This window comes from Equus caballus, chromosome 24 (genome assembly GCF_041296265.1).
Source record: "Equus caballus isolate H_3958 breed thoroughbred chromosome 24, TB-T2T, whole genome shotgun sequence".
NCBI classification, from domain to species: domain Eukaryota; kingdom Metazoa; phylum Chordata; class Mammalia; order Perissodactyla; family Equidae; genus Equus; species Equus caballus.
The window spans coordinates 32989986-33010905 of NC_091707.1; the positions used below are offsets into that span (position 1 = coordinate 32989986).

The 20920-nt window shown below is 54.8% G+C and overlaps 1 protein-coding gene and 1 long non-coding RNA gene across 7 annotated transcripts in view; one reads left to right on the top strand and one right to left on the bottom strand.

Annotated features, from left to right (window-relative positions):
- LTBP2 (latent transforming growth factor beta binding protein 2) overlaps positions 1 to 20920 on the bottom strand; it is a 100823-nt gene that overhangs the window by 3108 nt on the left and 76795 nt on the right. For 2 of the 6 annotated variants that reach the window (XM_014735714.3, XM_070250163.1), the window contains exons 16-35: positions 20660 to 20788; positions 19811 to 19939; positions 15464 to 15583; positions 10486 to 10605; positions 9276 to 9398; positions 8929 to 9054; positions 8470 to 8595; positions 7484 to 7606; positions 7259 to 7384; positions 6723 to 6845; positions 5969 to 6100; positions 5563 to 5688; positions 4847 to 4990; positions 3775 to 3966; positions 3570 to 3653; positions 2731 to 2859; positions 2234 to 2371; positions 1981 to 2148; positions 1282 to 1650; positions 261 to 410 (exon numbers count right to left, since the gene is read on the bottom strand). In XM_014735714.3, coding sequence (XP_014591200.3) covers positions 261 to 410; positions 1282 to 1650; positions 1981 to 2148; positions 2234 to 2371; positions 2731 to 2859; positions 3570 to 3653; positions 3775 to 3966; positions 4847 to 4990; positions 5563 to 5688; positions 5969 to 6100; positions 6723 to 6845; positions 7259 to 7384; positions 7484 to 7606; positions 8470 to 8595; positions 8929 to 9054; positions 9276 to 9398; positions 10486 to 10605; positions 15464 to 15583; positions 19811 to 19939; positions 20660 to 20788 — 2877 coding nt within the window. The remainder of the gene's footprint in view (positions 1 to 260; positions 411 to 1281; positions 1651 to 1980; positions 2149 to 2233; positions 2372 to 2730; positions 2860 to 3569; positions 3654 to 3774; positions 3967 to 4846; positions 4991 to 5562; positions 5689 to 5968; positions 6101 to 6722; positions 6846 to 7258; positions 7385 to 7483; positions 7607 to 8469; positions 8596 to 8928; positions 9055 to 9275; positions 9399 to 10485; positions 10606 to 15463; positions 15584 to 19810; positions 19940 to 20659; positions 20789 to 20920) is intronic. The other 4 variants (XR_011432230.1, XM_023628100.2, XM_070250162.1 and 1 more) reach the window with 4 other exon arrangements.
- LOC111770345 (uncharacterized) lies at positions 13368 to 14315 on the top strand. The gene is made up of 2 exons (XR_002803534.2): positions 13368 to 13509; positions 14152 to 14315. It is a non-coding gene; the product is annotated as an uncharacterized lncRNA (long non-coding RNA).

Sequence of the window (20920 nt, forward strand, 5' to 3'; positions counted from 1 at the left end):
GGAGAGTGAGCATGCTCTCTTGTCCCTGCTTCTAAGAACCTCCATGGAAAGGGCTATCTAAATACAGCCTTAGACCTTTGGAGCTTTCTTACCACCCAGCCTGGCACCAGACAGCCCCACTAGGGGGCAGCAGTGGATTTTCCAGTTATCCTTAGTTCAGTGGGTATCCCTAAGTGAGCAGTGGGCCAGTCTGACTTTTCCACATGGAGCCATCAGGGCCATCCTGCCCCTCTGCATTGCCACTCTGATTCTAAACTTACCCACACAGGCCATGTGGGCCGTGTCCAGTTGGAAGCCTTCAAAGCAGTCACAGGTGTAGCCCTCCCGCACGCGCACACAGCGGCCGTTCTCACAGCCATTCAGGATGCCGCACTCCTCTGCTTGAAGCCCTTCGAAGCCAGCCTGGTGCTCTGGTGGGAGGGGGTCAGAGAGAGAAGGAAGCTGAGGCTTTGTACCCAACCCTGGGAGCCTCACCCTCTGCTGCAAAGGGCAGCTCCTATTGAACTCTGGGGTGGGAGTGGGGAGAGTCAAAAAACTCTCACAGAAAGATGCTAAAACAAAAGGCAATACTCTTTTAAAAAACTGTGTGTCACTATAGGTGGGGGAGGCCTTTAAATGAAGCCTCCAGCAGGCTGGTATTCACTGCTTCCACAATGTTGGGTTGGGTGTCTCTCTAGTTTTGGTTTTGTTGTGGTTGGTGGTAGGGTGTTTCCTTAAAATCTTTACATATTTTTTTTTTGTGGGGAGGGGATTGGCAGCAAAAGGGGATTACCCTCATGACACACAGCAAAACTTCTGTGAGATATACCTAACCCTCTTCTCTCTCTAAGTGACCCCCCGCCCCTGGAAAAGACCCCCTCCCTAATCTCAGTGCAGTCTTAATCAGTTTGACACGGTGGCTATGGCTGTGGCAGGTACCACGTCCATCCATCCAAGTCCTGAGTGCTGGGCTCACTGCCACTTACAAACCGAGTCAGCACAGTGGGGCTTTAAAGGGATTAGAAGTCCGTCCTTCTCATTTCAGCTCACTTGGAGAGCAGGTTATTCTGCATACTCTCAGTGGCGAGGAGGGAGAACAACAGACTGGAGTGTACCCGCTGTCTCTTGCTCTCTCAATCCCACAGGGAAGCTTTTGAGGTTGGGACGGTGGCCTGCACTTCTTTGTGTCCCCTGTGCTGGTTTATCAGGGGGAGTTGTGAGGATCTGACTCAGGCATTTTGAGTTGTCCCTTGAGTGACCCGTGAGAGGGCTCAGTGGGTCTTTTCCCTTCCCCGTCCTCACCCTGCTGGCAGTGATCAGCAGGTGGAGGAGACGGAAGTGAAACAGCTTCGGTGCCCACCTCGTCCCCATTTTTGCAGCAACACAGACCTGGATGGCTGGCCACATAGTGGGGCTGGAGTTCTGAGGGCTGCAGGGGAGATTCAAGGACCAGTGTGTGGTCCCCTGGGCGGCTGGCTGTGTTGGGGAAGGGTGGCTCAGGGATGGTGTCCTCGGGGCCCAGGTAGTTGTAGAAGGGGGCCCCATCTGGGCTGTAGAGGCTGTAGTGCAGGTCCTCGGGCCCGGGGCCATACTCATAACCTGGCCGGAAGTGGACCCCGGCCTCCCGCTCTGCTTCAATCCGGGCCACGTTGCACAGCTGAGCATAGACCTCTGTCAGGGAAGAGGGAGAGAGGGAGCTGGGTACAACCCCTGCCAGCTAAAGCCTGCTGTGCTATTTCCCCCAGCTCACTGCCCCTAGGAGAAAGCAGCATGCTAGGACTGGTGACCTCTGAGAGTTCCTGGCAGTGCTTCTCTCCCAATCCCACCCTCTGCCCCACTTTGTCCCCAGATAGCAGGGGTGGAAGACAGGGCCACTACTCTGATGGGCCTACTCCTTTCTAAATCCGCCCTTCCGGGGTGAGGGCATCCCTACCCTTGGGCCCAGCGCAGCTCTGCAGGTGTCTCCCCCTCCCTCCAAGCAGGCACCGGCCGCCCCCTCACCAGAGCTCCTCGGGGGGCACAGAGCACACTGCTGACTCCAGGCCTCGCCATCCTGGCAGCAGCATTCTGTGTAGGTGGTGCGGCGCCCGTGCAGGGGTTGGCTGCACACATAATTGGTGACTTTTTTCCAGCAGATGTCCATGTGGATGTCGTGGTCAGGCAGGTCCTCTGGTGGCACAGGGCACAGAGGCACATGAGCACCCCCAGCCCAGGTCCACGCCCCGCACTGCCCTGCCGCCCCAGGCCCACTGACCTATGGCACTGGTGCTGTTCACACAGCGCTGCTGGCTGAGGTCCAGGGTGAGGGGGGGGCTGCAGAAGCAGTGGAAAGAGCCTTCCGTGTTCACACACTCGCCGTTCTCACAGGCCATGTCCTGGCACTCGTCGTGATCTGCAGTGGCAGGAAGACGGGAGGAACATGTGGGGCAGTGCCAAGGCACCTGCCCACAGACCACCTTTATGGAAGGGGGTTTTCCAGTAACTGATGATGAAGAGGTAGCACCCTGCCTCCCCCTCCCCTGCCCCAGGTCAGCCTGGGAGGCTCCTCCCCAGGGATGCCTTTCCAACAGGTCCCCTTGTGCAATCCCTGACAGCCCCCGAGCTCCCCTCACCTCAGACCTGCCTGCTGCAGTAGGCATCTTCCCCAGGACGGGGAGCTCACAGCAAGAATGGGGCTGGCTGGCAAGGGCTGGGGGAGCACTCAGCCAGGGGCCGGGGAGGTGGGTGGGGAGGGGTGGCGTGTGTCCTCACCCTCGCACTTCCTGTGGGCAGCATTGTAGTGGTAGCCAGGGCTGCACAGGCAGATGTAGCCAGGCACCGTATTGAGGCACCGGCCGTTCTGGCAGAGACCAGGCCCGAACATTGCACACTCGTCGGCATCTGTGGGGGGCAGAGCTGAGGTGAGGGGAAGGTGAGAAGCAGTCTGAGCGCTCCCTAAGGCTAGGGGCTCCAGAGCCAGACTTGCTGGGTTGAGTCCTGACCCTGCCACTTGCTAGTTGGGTGACCTTGGGCAAGTTGCTTCAGTTCTTGCCTCAGTTCCTACCTAACAAATGTGGACACTGCTGCTGAACCTCTTACAGTTGTTGTGAGGATTAAAGGTTAATACACGTAAGGTACCTCAAGTAGTGCTTGGCACACAGCAAGCACTCGAGAAGCTACTTCTGTTTTGCTTATTTCCTTCTCCAGCTTCAGGAGCAGGGCAATGAAGGGCTCGTACCTGAACTACCCACTTTGATATGGGTTCCCCCAAGTTTCTGGCTGTGTAAGCGAGGCCAGGGAGGTAAGCAGCTGTCTCTGGCCTCTGTACAGCAGTACTCCCAGCTCTGTCCCTCTGCCCGGGTTAGTCAAGGCATCATAGTTTGTTCCTGGAAGGTTTAGCCTCGGGGGAGCAGAGAAACTGAGGTGGGGTTGTGGGGACACTCCAGGAGGAGCTCAGGTCAGAACTTCCAGCTAAAAGTCTGCAGGTAGTCGGCCCTGCAGGACAGGAAGGGTGCAAGCGGCTTGGGAGGCTGAGGCTGCATGCAGAGCTTCCCCAGGAGGACCAGGCTGGGCCCACTCAGGTGAGTGGAGTTTGGGGAGGAGGGAGTTACCTGTGTACGTGGTCTGTCCAAACAACCAGGCTCCTTCCACAGGGATGTAGCCTTTACCACTAGGGCAGATCTCGCTGAATTCGACTGTGCAGGGAGGCATCCAAGCTCAGAGAGAGAAGGGCTCTGCCCCCTTCCTCTCTCCCCTTCTTTCAGTGTCACCCTGAAGAGCTGACCCTGAGAGGAGTTGGGACCCTTGGGGCCTTACCTGAGTCCTCAGCCGGGCAGGGGTCACAGGCGTCTCCCCAGCTGGCGCCCTGGGTGCAGCAGCACTCGGCCTGCGTGGTGTTCCGGCCCAGAAGGCTGGAGCAGTGTGGCTGGCTGTTCTGCCCGGAGTAGCATTCCATGCGGGTGGGGCCTGGGAGGTGGTCCCCTGGCGGGGCCTCGGGGATACTCTGACCTATGTGTGATAGATGCCCCTTTTATTGTCTGTTCCTCTCTGGGGCACCCTAGCCTTTGAATGTATTTTTAAAATTTAACATTTATATAGCACTTTGCAGTGTACAAAATGCTTTTACCTATATTGCCTCACTTGATGCTCTCAGCAACCTTATGATGTGGGTATTATTATCATCAGCTCCCTTTTACAGAGGTTAGAGAAGCCAGGTGACTTGCCACAGCCACCAGCTATTAAGTGGCATCACCGGGTGTTGACCCCAGTTCCTCTCTGCAGCATTCCACCCTGTCTTCCTCCACTCTAGTGGGGTGCCCACAGTCCCTGCATACCATGTGCGCAGCCCTCTGCCCATTTCTCTGTCCACACCGTACCCCAGCGCCTCCCACCCGGCCTCATCCTTGGTCCTGCTTTCTTTTCCCCAAGTCAGAGAAGGCCAGCTGAGTCCTAGTCCAGCCTGGGGTGAGAGGCTGAACCCGGCAGCTCTGGGGTGGAGTAGGGAGGGAGAGTCGAGCTTAGCTCAGCTTCAAGGCCTCCCTCAGCCCGAGGGCTCCCTGCCGTTGGACTGAGGGTCCTTCCAAGGTCAATCTGAGATCACTGGGGCTCCCCTAAGTGGCATCAGAGCTTCCTGACCCTCCTGTAGGGTCATCACAGCCCTGTAGCCTCTTGGCTGTTCCCTGGTTTAGAGCAGAGCCCCTTCCTGTCTTGACATTTGCCACACTCAGACTCCTTGCCTCTCCAGACTCCATTCCTAAGCTGCACCCCTGCCCACACTGCCCCGGCCCCCCCCCCCCCCCCAGGCTCCCTCTTGGGCTGGGGCAGTGGAAGCGCTTTGTCAGCCATAGAGTGGTCGTGCATAACAGGGTGGAGTATGGGCTGTGCTCACCTCCAGCAACCCGCGGGCGGCAGTGCCCCTCCTGAGCGTCGTACTCCTCCAGGTCGCTGGCGCAGAGGCACAGAAAGGAGCCCTCCACATTCTCACAGAGCGCCGCCCCACACACGGCCAGCATGAGCTCACACTCATTCACGTCTGCCAGGCAGGAGAACAGGCTCACGGGCAGAGAAGAGGCAGCCCAGGCCCCCTGGCCCTGCCTCCAGCCCAGCGGGCAGATCCTTATTAGATCCCCCAAAAGCAACAGGCTAGGCCTTGGGGGAAGAGCAGAGGTGGCCGAGTTAGCAGGAAGGAGGAACGGATGAACAGAGGACACGGGAAGGGAGAGAAGAAGGGTGGCAGATAAGAGTCACTAAATGGACAAAGAGGAAGGGTTCCTCCCTCTGTGCACATTCTGGAAACGTGCCTCTTGAGACCCTGAGGTCTGTGGAGAAGGGTGGTGCCCTCATTAGTGTGCTTGCTCCCCCTGCTGGTAGAATGTGGCCATGCTTCCTCTGCCGGCCTGGCCAAGGTGCCAGCTGTAGGGTGGAGCTGAATTCTCCCTTCCTCGCCCACTCTATGAGGACCTCTTACAGAGCCGTGTGACCATGAACATTTCAGGAGGAGGGCCCCAGGGCCTCTATCCAGGATGGCCAAGATCTGTGGAGATGGGATAAAGGGCCCAATGGCCTTCGCTGGCCCCGAGCCTGGCTACTCCGCAGGCTTCTCACCAACGCAGTCCCAGCCGGAGGACGAGGTCTCAAAGCCCTGGTCGCAGAGACAGCGGAAGGAGCCATCGGTGTTGTCGCAGAAGCCATGGCTCCCACACACAGTGTCGTTGGCACACTCGTCTATGTCTGTGGGACAGTGGGGACCAGAGTGTAAGGTGCGCTCTCGCTCTCTATTTACTGGCAATACTTATTAATACTTATTAATTTATGAACACCAAGATCTGTGGAAAGTAACTTCTAAACACAGGACAAGAAAACTCTAACATTAACATTCATCTTCAGTTTTTGTGTATAGAAAATATCCAAACTGCAAAAATAGTGTCCTCAGGAGAAAATAGTTTCTAGCTGGTCATGTGAAAAATAGGTGTCCTCAGCCTCTCACCTCCAACAACCCCTCCCTACTCACCAATACAGTCTCCATTCGGGGCCACGTGGAAGCCAGGCTGGCAGCCCAGGACACAGCGGTAGGAGCCAGGACTGTTCTCACACCTCCAGGCCCCACACACCGAGTCTCCGGAGTCCTCACACTCGTCAATATCTGTCCCCAGAGCCATGAGAGGGGACAGAAGTGGCCAGGTCACTGCTCTGGTCCCACCTCTCTGGCATTACAAGGTCATGCCCCACAACCTTTGGGGTCCTTAATCTGTTCCAAATAACTGTGCTCATCTCAACCCCAAAACCTCAAGTTCAGGATCATTTCCCCTGACCCAGGGGGATGAGTGACATTCCCCCTTTCTCCCTACAGCAGACTTTATATTTTATATAAAACCTTCACCACCGTGTATTACTACAGAGAGTAGTCTTCATATATCTCCTTTGCAATTTCAAGATTGTCCATAACTGTCTATTTGTCCTAGCAAAAGACATTGAACCCAGCAGCTGCTTAATAAATGTCTGTTGAATCAATTTGGCTTTAAAAACTAGATTGTGTGCTCTGCTAGCACAAGGATTATGATTGTCTTCATTTTGTCATCCTCAGACAGTCCCTGAGTCAGCAGAGGCTCAGTAATTGCATTATCCGTTGCATGATTAATCTGTGGAAAGAGTTCTGCTTCCCAGAAGCTGCAGTTCCTGGTCCCGGGGAGCTGAGGACCAGGCAGGGGTGGAGATGGGCAGGGGCAGGGCAGAGCCCTGTCTGCTCCCCCTGGCAGAGCCCTTACCCACACACTCCCCGCTCTCTGGGGAGGTCTGGAAGCCAGTATCACACAGACAGTTGAAGGAGCCCTCCGTGTTGACACAGTGCCCTCCCAGACACCGGTCTGTGACTGCACACTCGTCCACATCTAGAATAGAGACGTCTGTCAGCAGACCCAGCCATGAGTCCCCAGGGCTCTGTGCAGCTTCTTCTGGGCCCCGAGGAACCCACAGGAGGGCCAGGGAGTGGCTTGGAGTAGGAAAGGGCTGAAAGATCTGAGAGAGAGTCCAGAGCTGGAAGCCAGAGGCTAGGCTCGGAACTGGGCCTCTGTCAAAGGGTGACACTCAGAGAGTTCTGAGGGTGCATGCCTGCCGTAGACATCATTCAGAGGCCCTGGGGAAAGACTCTTGAGTCCCTCCCTGACACTTGGCTTTCTTTCGTCACTCTCAGCCTCCCATCTTCCCATCCTTGGGTTGGTGAGCATTGTATTTCATTACTCTAGACATAGCCTCTAGCGCCCCCTGCTGCTGGCAAGTGGACATGGCCAAGCTGGCTTCTTACCTTGGCAGCTGGTGCCCCCGTCTGCGCTGGCAAAGCCGGGAGCGCAGAGACAGAAGAAGGACCCGTGGCTGTTGAGGCACTCGCCGCGGGGTGCACAGTACTCCTCTCGCATGCACTCGTCCACGTCTGCAGGGAGAAGATAGGCAGCGGTACCTTCTGGGGATGTTCCCACCTCCCCACACACTCACTGCCCTAGTCTCCAGTGGGGAGACCTGAGCCACTCACCCTCACACACGGTGCCATTGGCCAGTTGGAAGCCCTGGGGACAGAGGCACTGGTAGGAGCCAGCTGTGTTCTTGCACTCGCCTCCCAGGCAGCTGCTCTGGAGGTCTTCACACTCATCCACATCTGCAGGTCACACAGGGAGGAAGGCAGCCGATGGCAGTAACTCCCAAGGGCAAGAACCAATGCGGATGTCTCCAGAGGGCCTGTCACCTGCCTGAGGAGACTGGACCCATGGGGCATCATCCCCTTACAAAGCCGCACAGCTGAGAGGAGCTGGTGAGGGAGACTCTGGGGAGCAGAGTGACTGCAGCTCCCTGCACTTCTGCCCCAGCCCAGCAGGCTCCCCCTGCCTCTGGCTGGGCTTCTGCAGCTGCCCGCACAATGCCCACCTTAGGGACACTCAGCCTCTCCCAGCAACCCTGGTCTAGAGTGGCCAAACTTTGCTTCCCTTGTCATGGCTGAGATGGCTTAGATTTTACTGAGAAGCAATGGGAAAACAAATGAGAAATAAACCAAGGAAACAGATTCAGAGAACCTGAGAAGGTAACAGAAATTAGATTCTTCAGATTGGTCTACAGGTTACCTGGTACAGGCCAATGCTTTTCAAACTACAGTCTCAGCACGCACATGTATGAGGAACCCTCGGGGAGTTTGTTAGAAAACAGATCTGTAGGCCCCCAGCAGAGCTGATTTAACAGGTCTGAGACAAGGCCCAGGACGCTGCACGTTGAACAAACTCCCCCAGCAATGCTGACACACACTGAAGCTTGTAAGCCAGTGGCTCACTGGCCCCCTAGACCCAGGTCTGCAGTCACCTTTCTGACTCCTGTTGGAGGAGGGATGAGAATAGGTATCCCCAGTGGGCCCGCCATCCGAGATGGACAGAAGGGCCCCCGGTCTAAAACAGCCCCTGGTGGGTCCTGGTCACTCCCTTTTCTGAGGGTGATGGGTTAGCCATGCTCTCCTCCCCCGTGGGGCGCTCTCACCTTCACAGGTATGGCCCAGGGGGCTGGGCTGGTAGCCCTCCTCGCAGTCCTTGCAGGAGAAGGAGCCAGCAGTGTTGGTACAGATTCCTGAGGGGCAGACTCCCGGAAAGGCACACTCGTCTAGGTCTGGGGCAGACAGCCAGCCAGTTACCCAGGGCCTGGGAGGGCTCCCTCCACGTGATGAGGCAGGAGCCTCCCCATACCTTTGGCCTCCCTCCCTGAGCTGGTAGGATTCTCTCTGGGCCCCTGGGGAAGGGCAGGCCCTGGCTCTGGGCCTTCGATAGGGCAACCCCAGCACCCTCTCCCTAGAATGCTCCTGGGCAGCTCTACCATCCGCTTCCCTCTGGGCTCTGTGACTCCCTTTTCCTCCTGTCCTCACCTCCAAACTTGAGGGTTCTTTGGGAAGTAAGAAGGCCTATATTCTCAGTTCCCCTCTGCCAACCCCCTTCCCAGTGTCACCTTCACAGGCAGTGCCGTCTTCATTCACCCAGTACCCGCTCTCGCAGGCTGAGCAGGAGAAGGAGCCCTCAGTGTTGAGGCAGAGGCCTGCAGGGCACGAGGCCCGGCTGGCACACTCGTCGACATCTGAAACAGGCCATTGAGTTCTGTGTGGGATTCTGCAGGACAGACATGGCAGGATAGCCAGAGACTGACAGGAGGGCAGGTAGGGGAAAGGACAGGTCTTGGCTGTGTTGGGTCAGTATGGTTAGGGATGCAGGACTACAGGTGGATTAGGAGTGTGTGTGCAGAGGGAAGGAGCTGTGGGCTGATTTGCTTGTGGAGGAAGGTGCTTCAGCATCTAGTACCTTGGCAGCCCTTCTCATCTGAGGTGACCTCGTAGCCCTGCTCACAAGAGCATCTAAAGGAGCCCTCCAGGTTGATGCACTTTCCATGGGTGCAGACCCCGGGGGTCAGACACTCATTCACATCTGTGGGAGAGAAGTCCAAGAGGGCAGGCTGGCCTCCTCTCCTTCATGCAGCCCCCATTGTCAGGCTTAGAGCATCTCAATTATGAGGCCAGGGAATCAGCATTCAGAGGAGCAATAGGCCACCTTGGGAAGGCCATGGGGTCATTCCTCCTCCTTGCCCCACCCACCTAAGCAGGCCAGGGTGCCTTTGCCCCCTACGCTCACTTCAGCTCTATCTAGTAACACAGAGCACCCTGCATATGTCCTAGAAAAGGGGGCCAGGTCCTCCAGCCCTGGGCTGGCTTGGCCCATCTGAGGACACCCAGAGTGAGGTGTCCGAGACCCGTGACTCACCTTACAGTGGGTCCAAATCTCTCTGGCTTCCTACCTGCCAACTGAACTGGTATGATCCCAGGTTCCAGCCCAACAACCAGCATCAGTAGGTGAGTGGGCAATGCAGAGGGAGGCCAAGCTATGCCTGGGTGGCCGAGTGGCAGTCTCAAAGGCCTGGGAAATGTCTGCCCTCTCCAGAGCCTCAAAGCATCTATTCACAACTCAGGCCCTGCTGGCATTCTGAACCCCAGGCCCTTCTTCCTGAGGGGGCTGAGGGAAAAGAACATTCCTCCTACAGCTGACACATAGCCCCCTCTGGAGGGAGAAGAGTACCCACAGCTCAGTTAGGCACTGCTATTTAGACATTGCTGTGGAGATGCCGAAGAGCAGAAGACGCTTCTTCTCTGGGAACCACAGCAGGGACTGGCTGCTGGCTCACACCACCCAAGTCAGCCTCTTCCTAAGATGCTCGGCACCTCTCTCTACCCAGCAGGATCCAGCCACAGAAGTTTCTGGGACCTTGGGCTGTTGCTTCTGAACGGATATGGCCAAGGAGCCAAAGGGCCCCCACCCTAGCTGATTCAGAGGGCAGAGCAGCAGTAACTGAAGCACACCCATCTCATGCCCGACGTCATCTGGGAACCCAGCTGGATCATGGGGGAGAATAGCCTCTAGGCCGTTTCCTCTGCCCACTTCTTTCCCTCCCTGTGTGAGAGCTTAACCAGAGGTCCCAAGGCCAAACAGCCCTCTCTGTGCCTTGGCAAGCAGCCCTTACCTATACAGCTCCCGCTCTGGCCCCTGTAGCCCTCCTCGCAGGCCAGGCAAGTGTAGGAGCCAGGGGAGTTGACGCATCTCCCATCAGGGCAGGTGCCAGGGTGACGGCATTCGTCGATATCTGCAAAATAACAGCCCCTCCCTTGGTCATCCCTGGGAACCACAGCACATGAGTAGTTCGGTGAGGAAGCAAATCCTTGACCCTGCCCTTGGCTGGGGAGAGGGAGGGACGTCAGTTTCTGTACAGATGGAAACTAGGAAAAAGTGAGTGTTGTCTTGTGTTCCCAACTCCACCCCCCACCCACTGTCCTGGACAAAAGAGAGAGATGGAAGAACTTTAGAAAGGGAGACTCCCTGGGTGGGTACAGGAGGCTGTGGTTACCACTAGGTATGGGAGGGTAGAGAGCTCTATTTGTGGACTGTTGGGAAGGGCCTCCGTATCTCCCTTGGTGACTCCTGTTCCATTACAGTGGTGACAATTACTGAGATCGGCTGTGCTTGGCACAGCAGAGGCCCCAGCATAGATCACCAACTGGGCAATGAAGGCAAAGGGGGCTTCCCTGCACTGGGAAGAGGGACTGAGGGTGAGTCCAATCTTGGATGCAGCCAAGACCAGCCCTGAGGCTGCTGCAGAGTTAAGGTGGAGGCTGGCAAGGCTTCTCTGCTAGAGAGGAGACTTTGCTTCCAGCCAAGAACCATGCAGGGCTACCAGTACCCACTCTGGTGAGATCCAGGAAAGTCAGCCAGAAAAGATGAGCCTGAGCACCCACTGGCCTAGCAAGGGAAGAGGGGACCCATGGAGGGAGAGGAGGAGCCCGACCAGGGAGTGACAACAAGGAGGAGGAGGGAGATGTTGCTCCCAGGAACTGCAGGCAGGGTTCTTCCCCATGTGACCTGACATATCAGGAAGTCCATCATCCAAGGCATCCGGGGACCTAGGGAGTTAGGGAGGTCATATCGCAGGGACAGAACTGTGGGTTGGGACCACAGGAGGACATTACGCTCCACTGGCCCAGTGTTGAGGCTCCCAGTCACTACTCATGACAGACAGTTCGACTGAGCTCCAGAGGAAACAGGAGGATTTACTCTTCCTAAATGAGTCATTGTCATTCTCCTGGAGGAAGTCCATCAGTTTACACAGATTCAGAGGCCCTACTGCCTGGGAGGAAGACCCACTCAGCATCCAGGAAGAAATGCAGGAGGCAGGGCCAAGGGTCAGAACACAGGCTTGCTGCAAAGGGACTAAAGTGGGCAGCTGTCGTTACAGAGCAGGACATGGGCCCTCAAGTTGAGGCTGAAAATGAGTCTGCCCTGAGGTTGTTTGGTCTGCAGAAGACAGGACACATAAAGGCCCTCTATCCCAGGGAACAGGGCCCTCTCAAGGCCAAAACTTCACCCTGAGGGTCCAGAAGAGTAAGACATACACAGGGCAGATGGTTATTCAGGTGAGTATCTGCAAGGAGTTACCCAGAACTCCTAGGTAATCTTGGGAACACTGAGATAAGGCTCATCTCTGGAAGACAGCAGCCAAGAGCCCCTAGCTGGGTTGTGGCAATACCAGCCTAAACTATTCTAAGGGTTTCTATAAAGACGGAGATGGAGAGAATGAGACAGAGATGGAGGGAATGAAGGATCCAGGACCACCAACTTTGGCCACCCAGGAGAGAACAGCCAGCACCATGGCCTGCTGGCCTTGCCTGAGGTACCAGAAGGAGGGTGGGCAAAGCCACTGGGAATGATAAGCAATCCCTGCTTCAGGGATGCAAGACTTCGGAAATGAAGAGAAAGAGAATGAGGCAAGGGTCCTCCTCTAAGACCATACTGAGAAAAAAAATGAAGTTCTTGGACCTTTCCCACAGGGATCAGGCAGTGTAGGACAGATCAGATTTACCAGAAGCAAAGAGCCCTGAGGTTTGTCCTGCCCCAGATGTTCTGGGTGCATCTGTGGAGGTGGTACATGAAGCGTCTTATGTTGGGCATTAGAAGACGTGTGGTGCTAATGCTGTTCACTAAATATCCCAGCTCTCCATTGTCTGGGCCAAGGTGGGCTTGTGCCTCCTGGTCCCTTGTGGTTGGGTGGGGTCAGGGGACTAGCGCTGGCCAAAGAGCTAAGAGTGGATATGATGTGTGTAATTTATGGGCCAAAGCGTTTAATTGTGTGCAACCCTCAGAGTTCTCTCCCTTTCTTCCGTGGAGGCAGGTCACATTCAGGATGCTGGCTATTCCTTTAGCCTACTTCTTGAATGAGGAAACGTGGGACAGGACCCCCAGCTGACCCACGATGGACTTGTGACATTCATCGGAGAGAAACTTTGCTGTGTTCTGAGTTACTAAGATTGGGATTGTTTCTTAATGCAGCATAACCTGGTCTATCCTGGCACACCCCTGCTGGCTTCCTTCCTCGGACCAGAGGCCCAGCCAGGGACTGTCATATGTGAGAGGTCTGTCAGCAAGTGGGAGATGGAGGGCAGATCAAAGCAGCCCTTAGTCTCCACCTGAGCCAGGGTGGAGTGCACTTCTTCATGGGAGTGGATATAACAGAGCCTTTAGCCAAACCAGACAAAAGGTGCCAGATGAAGGTTCTGGATGTGGATTCCGCTTCTAATCAGTCCGTGTTAAGGGCAGACGCTCTAAAGTCACCAGATATCCTGAGGCTGTTCCACCAACCTCTTGGTGCCTGTACTGGAGCCAGATTTTTCTGCCTGGTCCAGGGTTTGAATTTTAACCTAAGATTATGGTATGTTCTGGTAGGTTTTACCCTCGTGGTCAGGGGCAGGAGCTGTTTTATTTATTGCTATATTCCTCGCCCATGGCTGGGACCAGCTGGCATTCAACAAGTGTTTGCTGACCAAGGAATGAGACCATGTGACAAAAACTTCACCCCCTCTTCGTAGGAGGCTGCTGAAGAAACCCCAGACGACCCATGGAAACAGCCACCCTGGGGACCACTGTGCCGCCCTGCTGTCTGGACATGGGAGGATCCTGGAGTTTCTCTGACCAGCGCCTCAGTCTTTGCTTGAGGAATGTAAGGGCACCCGCCTCTGGTCCGTGTGAGCTCACAGGGTGGGGAGGGTGCCCAGTCAGGGCCAGAAGCTCAGGTGACCTTGGATGTGGGAGGGGACAGCAAAGCCCTGGCAGTCTGCAGGGGAATCTAACCCCTTTCCGTGGGAACCCAGAGTCCTGGTACAACGGAAATGCCACTGAGCCTTTGGATGGGCCGCTGTCCAGACCACTCAGGCCTTTCACCAGAGACTTTGAGTTTAAGTGGAGAGAGTGGTTTCTTAGTTGGAGAAAGAAGAAAGAGGGAGAGGAAATTGACTGGGCTCCCAGGGAGATGGGCCGGGTCTGTGGTTACTGATGGAAACCTGGAGAAGTGTGCAGGCTACATCAGTCTTTCTTTCAACAGACTCAGAGCGTCTGCCCTGGGCCGGGAACTCGGCCTGACCTCCCAGCCGAGGTGTGTGTCTGGATCCTTTCCTCCGGAAGGGAAGGGGGCAATCCAGAGGTGTGGGCCAGGGCGTGGAGGAGTCTAGACGTGAAAAAGAACGGGGCCCTCAGATAGTAACACTGTCCCTATTCACTGAGGGCTGTACGCGTGCGGTGTGGGTGTTAAGTTATGCAGTCCTCACAAGAGCCTCTGAGATGGGCATTATGGTTTCCATTTCAGATGTCGAGACGAGAGCCAAACCCAAGCCTGTCTCCACCAGAGCCTGTGCCCTTTACACAGACAGTAGTTCGCGTAAGTCTGATCTTTTTAATGTCCTGGTATTCTCTTGGTCCATTTCCTTTCATGTTGCTTTTCTTTTTAATAAAGTCTAACGTCAAACTCCTCTTGTTGTTGTGATGCTTCGACGAGGTAATCTATCAAGTTCCTAGCACAGCACGTGGCACTGGAGGTGCCATCAAATGCGAACTCCCTCCCTCTCCCTTCTCCTGGAAAATGCTAGACTGCTGTCTCCATCATGCTCATGAGAACAAGGGAAGGGGCTCTCGCTTTGATCATGCGGAGGCCTGAGTTTTAAAGGGAGAGGCGTTGAGAGGGGAAGGTGACACTCTGGGAGTGCAGACAGATAGTTGTCTGTCCTAAACCCCCGCCACCTCTCCCCTTTGTAAGGGGAGACTTTTTAGGACTCTGGACTTTGCTTCTGTGGCAGTGGTATTGGGAAGGGGGGCTCTCCCTTCACGAGGCACACCAGCTCATGCCTCACCTCCAGGGCCCTCTGAATCCAAGCAAGTCCTGGCCAGGAAAAACCTGGAGGCTGGGAGGAGTCTGGCCTAATCTTGGGTCTGGGACAGGATTTCTTTCCAAAGAGAGCTTTAATTTGCCCTCATTTATTCCTGTCTTAGCCAGTCTTGGGAGAACATGACCCAGTCCTCTTTTAAGCATTTGACACCCAAACTGGCAGGGAGGTGATAGTGACACAGCTGCTGGGAGCTGGCATGATAGTGCCAAGCCAGTCTGCAAGGAGACCAGCTGTCAATGTCACAGCCACCTTTTGACTGGGCCTAGGAAAGGGGACAAGGATCAGGGTTCATTCACTCATTTATTCAACTAACATTTGCTGGGGTGTCCAACACATGGACATTTATCAGGCGTCCACACATGGGTCATCTAAGGATATGGTCCAGCCCTGAGGCACTCACACCCTAACAAGCTTTAGCAATAGGCCAAAGCCCAGGAGCATCCCAGATAGACCGACTCTTCCTCTGCCCCGTGAGGAGAGCAGGTGACTCAAGGTAGAGAGGCAGAGAAGGGATGTTCCTAGGGTCTCATGTAGATAAAGTTGCTTGTGCTCCCCTGCTGCAGGGGCAGACAGGATGCCAAAATCTCACTGAGAGGACAGAAGGGCTCTGGAATTCCCAGACGGGCTCTGTCCCTAGGCGTGGGCTTAGCATCAAGGGGCCCAGGCTGGGATAAGCTGGAAGGGGAGAGGGTGGGGAGGGAGCAGGAGATGGCGGGGGGGCATCCCATTCCTTACCTTGGCAGTGTCCCTTCCTGACCATGATGTAGCCCTCGTCACACTTGCAGTGGTACGAACCCTCCGTGTTGGTGCACCGCCCCCCAGTACACACCTCTGGCTGCTCACACTCGTCTATATCTGTGAACACACAGAAAAGTCTTAAGTTGGGGTCAGCCCTGCAGGGGGTCCTGGAGCGTCCCTTCAGAGGCCGAGGACAAGGACGCCCATGCTGAGGCCCAGGCAAGGAAGGCATCCTTGCTGCAGCCATGATTGGCAGGGTGCTCCTATGCCGGGTCCGAGACTGATCTAGCTCAGGCCCCTGCAAACCCCTGAGTCCTTTCTCCCAGGGGATGCTACTTGTGGGGCCTGAGGCCCCTCACTGCTGTCTCCTTACCCTGATATAAGGGCTGGTCTTGAGGTCAGGTGGCAGTCCATATGGCATGATCTGAGGAGGCCAACAAAGTCCCCCTTCTGACCCCAATACATCCCCCAGAGCTCTGTTTCTGGAGTTCTTAGGGCCCTTCTTAAAGGTTAGAGATTAAGCAGCCAGTGAGAGACAGCATCTTAGGCAGCTGTGGATCTATCGATGTGGTTTATTCCATTGTCCCAAAGCATGCTGGTGCCCCACAATGACTCAAAAGCCCAACCCTGGTCATGGCACTGCCCTGCTTCACACCTACCAGGGTTCCCTGCTGCTCAGCCGGACTCACAAGGCCACTGCCACCTGACTCCAGCCTTGCTGGATTCGCTGATCCCCACTGGTCTAGCCTCCAAACCTTTGTTCACATAAACACCTCTGCTTGGTTTGATGGCCAGCAGAGTGCTACTCCCATTTCAAGGACTGGTTCAACTGATCAACTCTAGGTTGCTCTGGCCACTCCCCATTCCGTGCCCCCACAGTCAAACTGATGGAGGATTCACCTTTGCCCCTCACCCCCAGCACTGGTCCAAACACTATACAGAGTCCTTGTACAGATTAAATGAGATAATCTAGGTGAAGGGCTTGGCACAGCGCCCATCCGGCACAAAGTAAGCACTGAAGAAATGTTAGGTATTATTATTATTCTGGCATTAAACCTATCTCATAAAATCCAAGCCCCTCGGCCTGGCAGGTGAGATCTTTCATGATCTGGCCCCTGCCTACTTCTCTCAGCTTGGTTCCTCCCTCTCACCCACCTCCTAGCCTCAGCCACACAGGATCTGCTTCTGAGCTTCTGCATGTACAGTTCCCTTGCCTGGAGTGGCTTCCCATTGACCAGCTTGGCTGTCTCCTACTCATCTCTCAGGTGAGGTTGACCTCTCCCCTCTGATCCATATGCCCCTTTCCAGGGCCATAGGATCCAGCCCTTATAGTAACTGTTCATTTACTTGCTTTTTTCTCCCTTACTGCTGAGAATGTGCCTTATTATCCTAGTGTCCCCAGTGCCTAGCATAGAACCCCAAAGAATGCTTATTGCATGAATAGAATAACAATTTGTTTATGCACAGGGTTTTCAGCTGAGAAGTACTTCATAAAACTTTAGTGCACAGCGGAGTCGCTGGCAGAAGGTATAAGACGCACACTCTCAGGTCCACATCCAGGGACTCTGCCCTAGCAGTACCGGGCAGGCCCAGGCACCTGCATTTTAATAACTTGCCAGGCAATTCGGAAATAAGCGGCCCTCCCTTTGAGAAACTCTAATCCCAATGGAAGAGAAAAGGAAACTCAGAGGTGGAGCCATGTGCGGGAATATGATAAGGGACCCACAAACCAGTGGGGTCAGGACGACAGCCTAGTAGATGAGGCTGGGAAAACTGAGCTGCTTTACAGAGAAAAATGGAAGTGGACAGGGAAAAAAACGGGACCTTAACATCCATAAAAAGATGCACTCTGGATAGATTAAAGCATGCCATGAAAGGCGAACTATAACTTCAATAAAAGCAAGTATAGGAGAATATCTTTGTGACAGTGATGGGGAAGGACTTCTTAAATAAGGCCCTGAAAGCGTAAAAAAATAAGGCAAAAAGGTGAATTTCCATACATCAGAATTAAGGGTTTCTGTTAAAAGAAGGACGTGTGGATAAGGTTAATGGACAGAGGACAAACTGGGAGAGTTGCAATATCTAAACCCAGCCAAGTATCTGGAATAAATAAAGAACGTCTAAAAAGCCACAAGACAAAACAGCAACCACCACTGAAAAACTGAGCAAAAGACAGGAGTAAACTATTTCCAGATAAGGAAACCCAACGGCTAACATACAAAGAGATACCGTACTTATTAGTAAAGTAAATGTTAAATATTTAATATTCAAATAATTTATTTCAACCAAGTATTTACATTTATATTAATCTGAATTCTAGGAATCGTAATCATTTATTTTAACTAATTATATAAATTAATGAAATAATTCCTAAATAAAAATAAATGATTAAAATAATGAGATATTGTTTTACAAGACTGGGAAAATTTAGAGAGTGGAGGCTGTCCTGGAGAAGGTCTCATTAGATGGCAGCCAGGCCCCACTGGGAGAAGCACTGACAGCTGACCTTGAGCTGCCTCCCTCCTCCCCCAGCTGTTGGATCTGGCAGAGACATCCCAGACACCCAGGCTGGCACTTGTCGGAACCCCTTGTCTGGGCCAGTCCTGGCAACACCATTCCTTGCAGCAGCCACTGCTTGTCCTGGCCAGCACCCCGGGCTGGGCCTGCAGCGAACGGTACCTCTGGCCCAAACTTGCCAAGGCTGCAGAGCCCAGAGAAGCCCCTTGCCCCTAGCCTCTCCTCTCGTTAACTCCAGGCTGTTCGGAGCGCTGCTGCCTGAGTCACCTCTCCGAGAGCCAGCTGACCGCATTGCCATCCACTGCTTACAGACCTCTCCTGGCTGCCACTGCCTGCAGGCCAGTGTCCAACCACTTCAGTCTGGCACTCAAGACACTTCACAAACTGGCCTCAGCTCCTGCCACTTCCTCCACATACCCCACGCTCCAGTCACACTGGATTTATCATTATTCCCAGAGCCTGCCAGGCTTGTCCATTCCTCTGCTGTTTGCAAAAATGGTTCCTTTTCCCTGGCACACCCTCTGCCCCCTCCCTTCCTTCACTATGCATGTAAAGCAGTGTGTTGTTGGAAGCCAACCATGCTTGGGGCCAGAACGACTTTGATTCTGTTTCCAGCTCTGCCGCAACGAGGCGTGAGGTCCCTGAGTGTTTCAATGCACCTCTCTGAGCCTCAGTTTGCTAAACCATAAAATGGGGATAAGGATTTCCACCGTAGGGGGTTGGGATGATGAACTTCATCAAATAAAGTGCTAGGACAGTGCGGGCCTAGAAGAAGTGCTCATTAAATTGTAGCTATTATTACTCTGTCCCAGCCTGCACAGCCCCGCACATTCCTCCATATAGAACCAGTTGCTTCCTCATCCCCCAGAGGCGCCATTCACACCGCGCTCATCGCAGGATCCCCAGACCTTACACAGCGCCTGGTGCGTGGCTGCTCAAGACTTGAGTGCAGAATGAGCGATGCACGCACTTCTCCCACTCCTCAGTTAGGTGGTTTCTTTCCTTCACTGCCCTCCCCCCATAATCAGGTGAGGAGACCTGGGTGGCTTTGCTCTCTGCAGACCAGATCTCTGGGGGATGAGAACTTGAGGAGACCCTGGCAATGGCAGGATACACAGCTTCCCCCGCCTCCAGGAGGCGCCTGTGAATGACTCCCTCAGCTGCCCTGACCCAGTCCGAACCAGTAATGTGAGCCCCAAGAACAGCAGTGTCATTCTCCAGGTGAAGTGTTCCCGGGGGCTACGGATCTTACAGAAGGCACTGCATCATGTTCTCTGTGAGCTCATTCACAAACATGTGTGTGGAGTGTTTTGTACAATAGAATAGATGCTGCATAATAAAGGGTTTGTGTTGGGAGCATCTTTACCCAGAGGCGCCATGAAGAGCTTCCCAGGGAAGCTCAAAGCCTCGCAGGCATCTCTGAGCTGCTGAGGACCCCTGCTCCTCTGCAAAGCCATGCCTGCTCCCCGGTCTGCCAGGAGTCCCATCCTTACCTAAATCATAGCAGCTCCTTGTCACTCAGAATTTGGGTCCTCATCTCCAGCCATGTTCCTGGACCCCCTCAGACTCTTGGCTCCCCCTCACAGTTCCTTGGAGCCTTTGTGAAGGTGGCTGCCTTTCAGATTCATACCTTTCCTTCTGGTCTCAGCGTAGGGTCGGCTTCCTCCCAGGTCCAGGTCAGAGCTGAGGTCTCTGTTCCTGCGGCCCCCACACTCCCCACACTGCCGCACTGTGGCTGGGTGTTGTGAATGCCTGGATCCTCTTTCACCCCAACATTATCTGCAGGGTCCTGTGCCCATCCCAGGGGCAAGGGTGGGCTCGGCTTACCTTGACATTCCTGCGTGGAGCCTGAGGAAACCAGTGTGTAGCCAGGGTAGCAGAAACAGGAATAGGAGCCCACACGGTTGACACAGCGCCCTTTTCCTGCACAGGGGTCCCTCAGACACTCATTGTCATCTGAGCAGAGAGAGGTGGGGAGGGAGGTCAGGGAAGCCAGCAGTGCGTTTCTTTGGGCACCTTCCAGCAATCCATCCATGCTAAGGGCTAGACAGAGGATGGTGCTAGGGTGCAAGGAAGGGATGAAGGAGAAGAGGAGGCCAGGGAAATGAAAAATCTCTAAAACTGGGAGCCACGAAGTCAGCCCATTGGGCCCACCCAGGTACTAAGGGCCTGGGGCAGCTGCCCAGCACCTCCCTCCTGCCCCATGACCCCCTCCTCCAGTGGCCCCGAGATCACTTCCTTTCTCCTTTAAGACCACAGTGGATGTATCTCCCTTGTATAAAAATATTGGAAGGGATCAGGTCCACACTTGTTGTCTTAGCCCCAAACTTCTCCCCAGGGTGGCCCCGGTGGAGCTGTGTACACCTAGGGCAGACCTGGGTCTGCTCTGCAGGCAGCAAGATGGCCCGTTTGAGGGGTGGGCTGATGTCAGAGCTGAGGGCTCCAGGCACCCGTCAGGGGCCCTGGGCTGACTTTCTACTCTCCTGGAGTCCTGGAGACTCATCAGATGGTGCTCCTAGAGAGTGGTCTCCTCAAGGTTAAGGTTAGCTTTGTTGACCGAGACTGTGTTCCTCCTCGACCTCCCAGCTCACACCACTGTCTGGACCTTCTGCTGCCTGGACTCTTGCCTCTGTCCCCCAGCCCTGCTCTCATCCGCCCCAACCCCTGAGTGAGTACCCGTGCAGTAGGCCTGGCTGGGGTGCAGTCGGTAGCCAGGGTTGCAGATGCATCTGTACCCATCTGGGAGGTTCACGCAGGTTCCTGGGCCACAGATGTTGGTGCCTCCAGCAGCACATCTGTCAATGCCTGTGGGAGACAGTGAAAAGCAGAGGTTATGGTGGGTAGGGGATGGGTGAAGACAATGGAATCAGGGGGCCAGGGCCCAGGGGCCTCAGAGGACCCACAGAAGCCTCACTCCAACCTTTGCTGGGCCCTCCC